Source organism: Protopterus annectens, chromosome 7.part0, assembly GCF_019279795.1.
Source record: "Protopterus annectens isolate FY-2018-M chromosome 7.part0, PAN1.0, whole genome shotgun sequence".
NCBI lineage: Eukaryota > Metazoa > Chordata > Ceratodontiformes > Protopteridae > Protopterus > Protopterus annectens.
This window is the reverse complement of record NC_056739.1, coordinates 918,986,553-919,000,574: the sequence shown is the minus strand read 5'-3', so window position 1 is coordinate 919,000,574 and position 14,022 is coordinate 918,986,553. Positions and strand designations below refer to the sequence as shown.

At 37.3% G+C, this 14,022-nt stretch overlaps 1 protein-coding gene across 4 annotated transcripts in view; it reads left to right on the top strand.

Moving 5' to 3' along the window:
* MYO9A (myosin IXA) overlaps nucleotides 1-14,022 on the top strand; it is a 2,281,069-nt gene that overhangs the window by 741,674 nt on the left and 1,525,373 nt on the right. For all 4 annotated transcript variants that reach the window (XM_044077496.1, XM_044077494.1, XM_044077495.1 and 1 more), the window contains exon 4: nucleotides 12,834-12,933. In XM_044077496.1, the coding sequence (XP_043933431.1) occupies nucleotides 12,834-12,933 (100 nt within the window). The remainder of the gene's footprint in view (nucleotides 1-12,833; nucleotides 12,934-14,022) is intronic.

Sequence of the window (14,022 nt, the reverse complement as noted above, 5' to 3'; positions counted from 1 at the left end):
GTGGTGGGATAAATACTTCACAGTTTATGGTGGGAAGCATGCTGTTTGTTTGAACTTGGTGTATTGTATTCAGTTCTGGAGATTACATTTCAGTAAGGATGTTGGCAGAACAGAAGCAGGTCAAAGAACTGCAAAAGTAACACATGATATGTACCAGTAATAATTACACTGAGACAGTAAAAAGAGCTTAATATGCATACATAGAGGAAAGAAAGGACAGTGATGATAGAAGTACATTGAGAGTGAATATTTATGAAGAACAAAATGTTCTAAAACGATGGGATCGACTGGGAAATGAATGGCTGAACAGTGAAAGTAGGAAGTGCTTTTTTATATATTTTTTTTACTTTATTTTAATTTGTTACCCACTGATCACAAATAACCAGTTCCAACTTCAGCACAGGAGAGAAAAATTACAGAAGAGAATGCACTAAGAATGAAAATGTGTCAGTGGTGCAGAGGTTAGCGTTGTCGCCTCACAGCAAGAGATTCTCACGTTCGATTCTTGGCTGGAGCGCCTTCTGTGTGGAGTCTGCATGTCCTCCCCGCGGTTGAGTGACATTTAAAGACATGCAGGCATGTGCCTGCTTGAATGGGTGTGCCTTCCTTGAAGGTTGGGCGTCGGGCTGGCAACTCGACACAGTAAAAATCCACTGCCAATCATTAGCAGACCAGAGTTCCGCTGTGGCGACCCCTAACCAGGAAAAGCCGAAAGACATTACTTTAATGCATACAGCACAATACAGTTCTAAATTACACTACAAATTGAAATGTGGTAGGCATGAATAGATGCTTAAGAATGAATAGCTCTATATATACTGCTATATACAATAGTGCCTTAAAGATCCTTCAGTATATTGTGCAGTGAGAGAAATAAGGTATGGAGATCTGATGGCTAAGAGAGAAGAGGGTGTAATTAAAGTGTTTTGTCAAGCTCCTGTGCATTATCTTTTTCCACCACTGAATGTGGTGCATAAAATGTGCAGATTAGGATTTGTATTCTGTCAGCAAACATTTTCCATCTTTATTAAAACCTGAAAAATCCTTCATAAATCTTGTTTTCCCTGCACTGGTGCCACTGAGGAATAATGGTGATCCTTAAACTCATTGACATCAACGAATGATAAATGCGATGCAGTCATAGACTACAGTGGATGCATGCTGTGCTGTGCTTGTACAGAGACGTGTCCATTGAAATCTATGGACCACTGCCTAACATGACGTCATATAAGGAAACTCTTTCTGGGCCTTGGTTTCAATAAAATGGTTACAAAGTTACAAAGACTGCAGCAGAATGCATTATGGCACTTAATGCACCAGATGCTGAGCTGTAGTAGTACAGAGTGAAAAAAACATATTTTAAGTGATGTGGTTAGAGGTCATTCCCTGGAGTTGACATTTTTAACTGGCGGTGGAGTTTTCAGTTGGAAGAATCATGCGTACGTATAATAGTAGTGTCATGCTAGAATCAAAACACTTCACATAGACCCGAAGCAACTGTGTCAGGATTTGGAAATACTAATGTAACTTGTGAATGAGGAATTGTAACTTTTCCACTGTGTAGAATATGGGGAGTCTTGGTATACCAGTCACTGATTATCGGCTGCCGTTCCAGTTTCTGCGTTTCAGGCAAATTGTTGACTTAAGTATCTCTACTCATATGTGCAGATTTGTATGCATTCCATACATATGTGCTTATATGTGTACAATGCAGTTGGACACTCTGGGATGTAAGTTACTGTTTGCTGCATTTAAGGAGTAAGGTTGATCACTAGGTAAGCGGTGCTGACAAAAGGTCACAAACCACATACCATCATACCTCTCAACCTCTTGCCATAAAAAAATCTGTACAAAACCAAAAGTAGTGGAGCTACAAAGCCTCAAAAATAGGGACAAATTTTAAATATTGCTCTCGCAAACTTAGAACATTGCTAGAATGAAAGGTCTTGTGTTGCTATGCGTTTTCTGAAGGATATGAAGTCTGAAACACGAATGTTTGTCAATATTTGGTGAATTCAGTCCTCATTTATTTGCCACAAAAATCCATAAATTTCATGCTGAACAGACCAAAAATATGAAGCAAAAAATTGGATATTCTAAGAAAATCTGGATAGTTGAGAGGTATGACACACCATAGTCTCAGTTAACACAACCTAAAATAAGCAAGGTAGAGCATCATTGCAAGGCGCATTACAAACTTACATCATGCATGGAACTAAAGTTCCGTTTACTGTTGGACCTTGGGTGGCCTAAAGAACAAGACAAGCTGTTTTTCTATTTTCCATCCTTACTGTTTATAACCTGCTTTATCTTTATCAGTTAGCATTTCTAATACTGGTATCTCATTTTATTGAAGTTTTGGCTTCTTCATGAGCAAACATTTGTGACATTGATGGGAAAAGAAGTGGCACTAGCTTTCCCTTGCTGACTTCCCAAACATAATATTCATTCACTAAGAAGACTAAAACTGAGCTGAAATCACAGTCTCTGCCTAGAAACAGCGATTGTTTCCCTCACTGTTCAAGTCAAGTCAGTTGATTGAAATATTTTTTCTGGACTTAATGATATTAAAACACACGCCGAGACCCATGCTATGGTTCCTTCTTACTGACTTCTCAGCCTTACAAATGTTGTTCATTGCATTTGCCAGAGTGAATAAGGTCCTTGGTATTCTGGTAAGTTTAAAAGCTTGCATTGTAAGTCTTTATGGTAATTCTGAAACTTGTTTTCCCAAGCTTAATGTCCCATTTCCTGCCCAGCACAGAACAGCTTTGTATGGTTTGTATATGTCTTTAAAAAAATAATTATATATAGCAGTACTGAATTATGTTGACTGCAGGTTTGGTGGTCATGTGTTTAGTAGGCACAATTTAGTCAACTACACAGATGGTCACCGGGTGTGCAAGATCGCACAATTCTTGGAGTTGGGACCTCAGAGTTAGCACATGTAATTAGCAAGGGGGCGCAACCCCCCCCCAAACATGGGTTGTTCAGGGGGCTTTGCCCCCTGCAAAAAAAAAACAATGTTTTAATGTTTGTTTTTTTTTTTTTGGTTTATAATTTTGCATGCCAAGAGCTTATTGCTGGGCTCATGCATAATAACGTGTCAGCATTCACATTGTCAGTGTTTTGTGGTTGGCATTTTGGCAGTCAACATTTGGGTGTTTAGATTGTAATCTGTATACCTGCAGCTATATCTAGACAATGTAACCTAGTACTGAGGAAATGTAGTTTTGCAGCTTTAAGGGTAATGCACACTTTCCTTAAGGAAGAACAAAGCAACAAAAACGGAACAGTAGTTGTACAGGAGCAGTTATTGCTGATATCAGCATACCAGTTACTAAATTAGACCATCGTTACGACTTCTTATTTAGATCTGTGTCAAAGATCACTGTGCATTCTTGTTAAAGATAGGAAAACAGGATTCAATCTGGCATTGTTTAAAACACAGTTTATTAAATTAAAACAAGAGATAAGATATTTCACCTTTGTTAGAGCTTCATCAGGTCTATGTTATATGTAGCAGTAACATATACTTTTCTGTTTTTCATATAAATTGCAATTAAGGCTTTACTTCAAGTGCACAAACAGATCATATTCAATGACCGTGATTGGACAATGGTACACTCATAGTTTGTATCTTTATTGTGATTGGTGCTAACTCCTTGTCTAAGTACAAAGTCATGGTGTATCTGGCTGTTGATCAGTGTGCTACATATAATTTCAAATAGAAAATGTAGGCATCTAGTCCTGTATTTTGTTACATTAATATGGTATATAATGAAATAGATGGCTGTGAACCTATACTTTGTGTGAAATGCTGTGATGGAGGGGAGAAGAGACTAGTGGCTATCTGAACACTGAAAAATAAATCTGCTGCTAAGGGCAGAAGTCTAATTAGGGTTAAGAAACTGGATGCGAGTCTAGGAAATCTTTAAGAGAGAGAGTCAAGAGAACAAAATGCCCTCAGGGCTAGTATTAAGGCAAGCTAAAAGAAAAAAACAAGTGTGAAGGTGTGTGTGTGTGTGTGTGTGTGTGTGTGTGTGTGTGTGTGTGTGTGTGTGTGTGTGTGTGTGTGTGTGTGTGTGTGTAGAGATTTCTAGGCTCAGAAAACTTAGGGAAGGAGAAGAGTCAGAGATGGGCCACATGTAGAGACAGGGACATGCCATTCCAACAATTATACACACACATAGACACATGCACATATTTATCTGTATGACAAATGGTGAATGTCCAAGTAATATGTATATGTAGTTGTGTTAAGTAAATGCATCCGTCTTAATTGTGCTCACCAAAATATTATTACTTTAAAGAACTTTTGTCTTTTAATAAAGTGAAGGGCTTCCTCATCTCGCTGGGATTGCATGTACCAGTGTGGCAGTTCAATATGTCTCTCTGCCTTCCTCTCTGCATATATTCATACATATGTGTATGTTTAGAAAAATATATAGTATGTATATGTGATATATATATATATATATATATATATATATATATATATATATATATATATATATGTGTGTGTGTGTATGCATGTATGTATGTATATGTACTTCACATTCAGCATAAATTGCTTAGCATAAAGACACCTTTATCTCTTGGTAAAGAGGTGAGTACCAGTGAACTTTCTTACTCTGTTGGCATGCTGTCTGAACTTACAAGCACAACGCAAACATTTTACTGTGATGCTTGAAAGCACAGCTTTCAACCTTTTAGTCCATGAATTCTGGACAAAGCCAAAAGAATGGCAGGGTGGAGACAAAGTCCCAAAATTAGGGACATGTTTTAGACATTGTTGTTGTAAACTTAACACATTGATAGAATAACATGTTTTGCTTTGCATACATTTTCTGAGGATATGAGGTCAGAAACTCAAATTTCATTACACAGTGACATCAATCCCCATGATTTTCAAGGAAAACACAAATTCTTTGAGGAACAGACCAACAGTATCACAAAAGAAATCAACATTCTGCAAAATTCTGGACAGTTGAGAGGTATTCTTGAGTGGAAGGCTATAAAAATTTTAAAGCGGTTTGGTGGAATGCCTTATAAAGAGAGATTAACTTACCTGAGCTTGTGTCTAATGGATCAGAGAAAAGGGCTTTATTTGAACAGGCAGGATGATTATCGGATGGGGTATTTTATTGGCTTTGAGTAAGAGGCAAGCAGACGCATCACATTTGTTACAGCTTAGAGGAAGATTTGGCCTTGACATTATGATGTTCTTCTTCGTAGAGATGGTGATGTCAGCATGGACGTCATTGCTAAATCATGCTGGTATGTAGAAAAAGAATGGTTAACGATGGTTCATAGGTAGGTACTAGGTTATCGGCCCTAGGGGCCTATACAAGCCTAGCCAAAAAGGTACCCTGGCTTTCGCCACCCAAGAAAATTATTTTCCTGTGCCCATGGTGGGGGTTGGGAGCTGAATAACTTATTGGCTGTAATCGGGCAAGACAAACATACATGCTGTGTTCTTCCATTGGTATGACCATAGGTAACTTCATGTTTTTGTACAGCACTACAAGTCTTGGTCATTGCTGAATTAGATCTGTTTTTCACTCATCATTGAGAGACTCAGCATGTATTCTTGTGCAAGTGATTTGCTGTACATCTGATACCAGATTGTGGTTGTCACGTAAGAATAAGAGTTTACATCAGATAAAGTAAATGGATAGTCAGACTGCAGTTGTGTAACTGTAGCCAAAGTGCATGTTTTGTCAGATTGCAGTTAGCATCATTATTTGTTTAACATTTGTTCACCAGGAAAGTCCAACTGGGACAGAGCCCATTTTCAATGGAGGCCTGGGGAGAAAAGCTCCAGATGCATGTCTTTAGACAGTTAATACTTTGTTATACATATAATACTTGAAGGTGGTAATGAATAGGCAAAAGGATGCCATTATGGGGAGATGTTCTTGATGGAGTGTGTAAAAATGCTTTATTAATATAATCCGAAGAGACCTCAAAATATAACATATTTTTTAGGAAGCAAGAAGTTAAATTGAGCAAGAATGCATTAAAAGGTGGTTTCACTTAATTCGAATTCTCTATCATTTAACTGTTATTGAAAAGTTCTACCTTCACATGTCATTTTTGTGCCCTGTGCATTTAAAGATTACGTTTTGTAAGTGTGCCAGTTTAATTGCTTGAAGCAGTAATAGATAAATCTGCTTCAGTGGGCAGAGTGCCATGACTGAACTTATTTATTGATTGACAGAATACCATTCAGGGAACAGACCTACTCCTTAATCAGTGTGATTGTCTGTTCTCTTGTTTCTTCCTATTTGTACATTTATCTTGTTATGAGCTGAGTAAGACTGAGAGTGGGAGTACCAGCCTGTCATACGGTGAGTGATAGCATTTTGTCCTTGTGCCCTATTTTCTCAACACTTTCACCTTGGAGGTTTCATGAGGCAAGCTTCTTCTCATGCTTCTGCACACACACACACACACACACACACACACACACACACACACACACACACACACACACACACACACACACACACACACACACACACACACACACACACACACACTCCAGCATTGTGTCTAGATTTTACTAATCCATCCATGTGCTGTCCCTTCATTCTCTACTGGGAGACAGTCAAGCATTAGCAATTGCCACAGCCCTTCTTTGTCTGTCATTTCCCCAAGGGCAGCCACACCAGCAATGTCCTGTACTTGACAGTCACCAACATTACTTAGATGGTTAAATTGCAAGGGAGTTTTCTTTTCTTAAAACTACCAGTTCTGCCACTATGACATTGAACTCTCTCTCACCCTAAATTCAAGCTCTCAGAAAAAAGCTAATTAAAAAGTACCACTGGCATAGTGACTGCCAGCACTGTGGAGCAGAGAAAGGACATCTAAACCTACCCTGGAATGATCTGCAGTCCCAGGTCCCAGAGCTTCAGCCAGTAAATGATGGCTCGTAGCCAGGGGAGGGCAGATCCAGTAAACAGTGACTTGTAGATCCAATGAACAATGGCTTGTAGCCAGGGGAGGAAAGATCCAATGAACAATGGCTCGTAGCCGGAGGGGGGTCTGAACGATGATGGCTTGTAGCCAGGGGAGGGAAGATCCAATGAATGGTGGCTTGTAGCCAAGGGAGGGCAGATCCAATGGACAATGGCTTGTAGTCAGGGAAGGGAAGATCCAGTAAATGATGGCATCTGTGATGTGGTTCCCCATATTGTCTTTGAACTGTCCCATTGATTTATACAAGGTGCTTTACCCAGACCTTCGCATAGAATATCTAATTATTTGGTACATTTTTAATAATAAAATGAAAATGCTCCATACTGTGTTAAGGTCATACCCTCACCACAACCAGCATTGCTTATCTAGCCTGCTGTAGGTAGCTATATATTACTTTCTGCAGTCACTGAAGTAGCTTTTCTGTAATTTAGATGTATTCCTCAAAAGGTACAAAAGATCTTTTTTGAGAACATTATATGTAGATCTGAAATTCTGCCATTCAAGTTAAATTCTGTTAATTCATTGTATTTAATGATTTGTGCAGGCCTTTTAAACATTTTTCAAATTTGAATCCACTGTCTTGCATAGCTGTATTTGTAAAGCTTTGGTTAAGAGTTTAGAGGGCATGACTGACCATGCAAAGTCCATATCATTAGGTGGCAAGGAGTTTATGCTACTGTTGAAGGGAATAATTCTGGCTTGTTTAGATTTGCTCGCAGCCATAAGTTAATGTAAAATTCCTACTGCATATTATTAATTACAGGGATTTTATATTATACATTCATCTGCAAACAGATTTATTTTAACTTTGCCTGCCATGATTCCAGGGATGCCTTCTCTTAGTTGTAAGGATCTCAACATTAAATGCAAACAACAGGAGAGAGATGTTTTTGTTGAGTTATACCCTATGCCCACATTGTGGTCAAAGTATTGTATTAAAAGACCCATTTATATCATGTTAATAAACTGAATATCATATTTATGATTCACATTCATGAGCACTCTAGAGGAATCCACATGCTAAGCTAACAAGTAACCTGATTTTGTAAAACTCTGATGTTATACTGCCCTTTGGATTTATACTCTTTTTTGGATTTATACTCTTTTTTTTTTTTTTTTTTTTCCCTCCCACATCCCTTAGCCCTTGTTAGTTACCCACTTGCTCATGCATTCGTTCTACAATTACCTGTTTTTTCAAAGTCAGGTTACATAACAGCTGGAGACTATCCCGGCACTTGTTAGGCATTAAGCAAAGAAATGTATCACCAATAAGGGTGTACACGCACTCTCACATGCGCTCGCGTGCACACACACACACACACACACACACACACACACACACACACACACACACACACACACACACACACACACAGACACAGGTAGATATTATAGCACCCAATAAAAACCCACACACATGCAGGAAGGACGTTCAAACTTCTTACAAAAGGCACTTCATCTAAATACCAAACTGGAGATCCAAGTGCTTTGAGGAGGCATTGCTAATTGATGGACATCTGTGCTGCCCCACCTGCAATTTGCTTTCCTCTGTTAAATATACACACACTTATGGAATGCCCTGCGATGCTGAAAAACTGAAGTACATGCATGTATTATACTTGTATATAGCAGTTTCAGTAGTTCAACAGGTGGGTACACTTGCCTTTTGTGCTGGAAGATCAGAAGGCTGTGAATTCTGTTCCCATTACAGGTGCTTGGTTCCATTTTTACTGCCACTGTAGTGTAGCATACTGGGGGTTCCTGCACTACTGAATGTGCTGTCCTTCAGATGAGATGTTAAACCAAGGACACATCTGCCTGAACTGATGGTAGCTCAGGTGATGAAGTGGGGGGGGGGGCATGTCACTTATCAAAACTAGTAGGGGAAGCTCTCTGGTTCCATTGCGAATTTTCTCATAGTCAGCACATGACCACCACCTTGGGTCTCTCCCAAAGAGATTACACACTATGCAGTTTACATCATTTAAATAGAGGAACAGTTAAAATCACATGATCAACCAGCCATAAATTTTTAAAAAACTTCTTAAAAGGGAAATGTTTAAAACATGAAAATATATATAGGTAGTATAATGTCAATAATATATTACATAAATAATAAATTACATAAATAATATTTTATAGATTATTTAATTGACGTTTGACTAGTACTGGTTTTATACTAGTGGTGTTATTTAATCCTGGTGGAGTTTCAGCCTGTAGTCGTCTTATCAACTCAAGTTCTCTCATTTCTACAAGGTTGTTTATATCACCCCCCCTCAAACGTCAATTAAATAATCTATAAAATATTATTTATGTAATTTATTATTTATGTAATATATTATTGACATTATACTACCTATATATATTTTCATGTTTTAAACATTTCCCTTTTAAGAAGTTTTTTAAAAATTTATGGCTGGTTGATCATGTGATTTTAACTGTTCCTCTATTTAAATGATGTAAACTGCATATTGTGTAATGCTGATGAAGGGTTGAGAGCCCGAAAGCTTCATTAAAGTTCTGTGTTTCTGTGACTACTGTTGTTCTTTAGAGATTGTTCTATCTACGTGTTCAGTATAACTTCTCTCCCGAAGAGAGCCCGCTGGTTTATTAAGACTAACTCAGTCAACAAAAGAGAAATAAAATGTGTGTGTGTGTGTGTGTGCGTATATATATATATATATATATATATATATATATATATATATATATATATATATATATATATATGAGTCTACTTCTAATCTTTGAAAACTAATTTCTTCAAAGATTAGAAAGCAGACACCCACTTTCACGAAAGTGCACTTAGCCGAAAGTGCACATTCGTAAAAGTCAGTTAACCGAATCACGGTACAGTGGGGATAAGGAAATACATCCTTTTCCCCACTGTAGTGCGATCTCGGAGTTAGTATATATTAGTAGCGGGGTTGTGGGGGGTGCAGGGGGGCTTGTCCCCCTGCAAAAAATGTATTCTATTTTGCCAGACACACCTCTGGTAATTATATATACTAACTCCTAGATTGCACTACAGAGGGGAAAGGTTATATTTCTTTATCCCCACTTTACCGTGATTCGGTTAAGTGCACTTTCGTGAAAGTGAGTGTCTGCTTTCTAGTCTTCAAAGAAATGACTTTTCAAAGATTAGAAGTAGACCCATATATATATATATATATATATATATATATATATATATATATATATATATAATTTTTTTTTTATGTGTAGTTTATATTGTGTTTTGATTTTGTATAGTAATTCTTCCTACACAGTATTGAAATTGTACTGAAATTGTCAAGGATTTTTCTTGGCCTTCACTCATTTAGATTATGCCAATTAATCAGATCAAGTTCTTTCTTATTAATGAATCCTGTCTGTGATTTGTTGATCAAAATAAGTGAAAGAGGGCATAACCTGATAACCATAACTTTGTATACATTTTAGCATCAACTGCATTTTGCTAAAGATGGCTTCTTCACTAGTTTGTGCCATTTGCAGGATAAATCCTATTTTAAAAGATTTGCTAAGCAGTCACTTGAGAAGTGGTAAATTTAATGTAAAACATTAATTGTGTAGGCAGGCTGTGATGTAATTCTAACTTTGTGAGTTCAATGATGGCAGTGCATTAAAAGCACCTACTGTTTCTGTCTTCTTAAAGTAACATGCCAAATATTTTTGACAGTCTCATCTGTTTCTCCATCTCATCAACCTTCAATCGATGGATAATCCTTCCCAAATTTGGTCTTATAGAGTTTTTATATCACTTCCTTGTGGAAATCTTAATCTGCCCTTACCGTCTTAGTAATATTTCTTCATATTTCCTGTCCTTTATATTTCCCCAGTTTTTTTTTTTTTTTTTCCATTTTCTGTGTCAGCATATTTTTAGGACTTCTGGCCCATTTGACGTGTCACTGTAACTACCTAGTGTCTTAGAGTCCACCATTGTACTGTCCATTGCATAGTCCTTATTTACTTTAACATCTTAAATATTTTTTTACTTATGTTTCATTATGGACACAGTTTCAAACTTTTTTTTAGTTTCTTCCACCAATTATGTTACTTTAGTGAGTTTTTTTCTCTTGTATATTCCTTTAAACTGCATCTTGAAAGATTTTTTTGCAAAGGGAGGAAACCCTGTCTTCTAAATGGGTTTATTTTAACATATCCCTTTATTCTGTAGTGAGCTGCATACCTGTCCTTGACAATTAATGGGTCTAACTTCTGCTTCATTAATTCAGTTAGCTGTTGTCTAATTGCTATGATCACCAAGAGCTTTTCAAGTTATTTCAGTTGCATTTGTATGTTGCAGCAAACCATCCCAGTCTTTCTTCCTTTCCTAGTTCTTCAGTTTCATCTTTCCTTAAATCAAATACATCACTTGCTGCAAGTCTTATCTGATGTTTATTTTATATTTATTTTCCACACTGTCAGTTACATAAAACTGTTGTATATATATATATGTACAGTATATTGCACATTATTATATAATGTCCTGAATACACTGAGAGAGACTTGCAACATTTTCAGTTCTGATGTATTCTGTTTGTCTCTGCATTATTAGAGTTGTCTCTTTTCATTCTTAACTGTCTTACTGTTTTCTTGTACGCCTACCTCTGGCTTGGGTTGTAGATCAAAGGGGTAATTTCAATCAGCTTACTTGCCTGGTTAGTAAAAATGAATAGACAGTGGTAATTATTGTATTCTTTTGGCTGATTGTATGTGTAGAAGCCCTGCTTTAAGTGGTCTCCAAACATCATTTAATTCCAGGTCTCTTAACAATGGCAATATTCTCATTAGGCATTGACATAATCTTTTGTGCATCTATGTGTGCATTTTATTGTTTAATGGCTGCAGATCTATCCATCATTTAGTCAAGAACTGCACTTAACGTCTATTTTACTGAAACAGGTCTATCAGAAGGTTTTTAATTTGATTTCCGTGCCCAATTTTGTAAAAAAAAAAAAGGAGGGGGGGATTCCTTATGTGGCATATACATATGAACTACATTAATGAGCCTAACTCTGCCTAAAATGCATGTTCAGTCTCTGGTTTGTACTACCTTTCCTTCAAAGTTGACCACTTTCTCCCTAAATGACATGCAGCTTTCTTTTAAGAGATGTAGCACATATTTTTTGCCACTGATTTTGTCTTCTGCTCCTCAACCAATAAGCATTCAGAGTTTTTCTTTCTTGAGCCTTACTGTTCCCCTGCAGACACCTAAAACAGGTCAAAGGGTGAGTGTGCAGTGGAGTAGTATGAGGGCTTTGTCACCTACTTCCATCGGTGCGGGTTGTCTCTCCCAGGATCTTGTGGATAGATTTCACTTTATCTGTGGTCTCCACAAAGAATTTGAAGATTTAACACCCTAGTGGGAGACCCCACACACATGCACACACTACACCTGAGAGAATGAGTACGTGCAGTCTCCTCATTCATCTCCCATACCTGCCGATTCCTCCAGCTTGCAGACCACTAACCAAACCTAGGCCACCTGAGTCTTAGTTAGGGCATCTTAGTTGGGGCTTTATCACTGTTTGCCATGTAACCAGCTGAATATTTGCTTTTAGCCTTAGCATTTTCATTACAGATCTTGAGCTGCATCCATACATAGGCAGTAGTTTGCTCGTATGGCATACTCTTTTAGCATACTGTCTTGTAAAAGCAATGAACAGCTTTGTAATAGGTAATGACAGCAGTGAGTGCACTGCCTAAATTTAAATGTGAGTTTGAAAAAATGTGTTCATAGTGGAACAATGCAAGTTAGTTCATAGAATGGTATCTTATTTGTCTTTCAAACACTTACTGCTGCTCTGTAACTAAGTTGTTTTATATTATCCATTGTTCACTAGGAACTATCATGTATTTTACTACCTGCTGGCGGGAACTAGTGAGGAGGAGAGAACTGCATTCCATCTGAAGAAGCCTGAAGAGTACCACTACCTTAATCAGGTAATGACTTGCACAGGCAGTGATCTTCCAGGGATATTGTAAGCTTTTTAGAAAGTTGTTTATGTGCTTTTAAAAATAGTATTTGCAACCATCTGTTATGACACATCTCCTTTACATTTTGGAATGCAGACAAGAAATAACATTTATCCTACCATAGATCATGTGTGTGTGTGTGTGTGTGTGTGTGTGTGTGTGTGTGTGTGTGTGTGTGTGTGTGTGTGTGTGTGTGTGCAAACTACCTGTCCCAATACAAACTTCTTTTGATGGTCGCCCTTGGTCATATTTCTTTTTATTCGGTGTTTTCAAAGTTAAGTTTTAATGTATGATCAAGAAACATTTGTCTCTTCGTGCAGGTTGTGTCCAGAAGACAGAACATGTTCGGTAATAATTAAATGAAGTAGTTACTTTGTCTATGTTTTTTTGGTTGAATTAAGAAAAAAAAGAAAATATAAAATACAACTCCGATTCATTTGCAGTAACAGGTTGGCTGCATATAGTTGTTTTTACAAGACATTTACGTTGTTACCTTTACACCTCACTCAAGGTATTGTCCTAGTACATTAGCCTTCCTAAAAATCTGGTGTTTGTTGCCACCTAGAGGCTACAGTGGTAAGAGTTTTTTTCAGTAAAGAATGTGGAGCAAAACCTGTGACTGGACAGTCATTTTACTTCAGTAGAGAAAATAATTCTATCCTTTTGTTCTATCCACTTATCATATGTCACTGTTTATTTAGGAGTCCCCCAAATATGTAAATGGCACTTCTTTATGGAACATGTAAGCTGATGTTAAACTACACAACCTCAATTTCTATTTTAACTTGTGTGCCACTGTTCTTGCAGGTCAACCAGTCATTAATCTCTATGTTTTTGACAACTCAAAACAGAATGATTAACTGTGTGACAACCTGTTATGCTACTTGGATATATTTATAAAATTGCTTTAATATTTATGGCAGTATTTTGTTTGTAAGTGTAGGCTTAAAAGTTTGTTTCCTGTGTAGAGCATGTTCTTTGGAAATAAATGCTACTTGCTCAATGCTGCTGTAGCTGTGTTACTAACCACCTTGTTTTTTTTATTGGTTTAAAAGC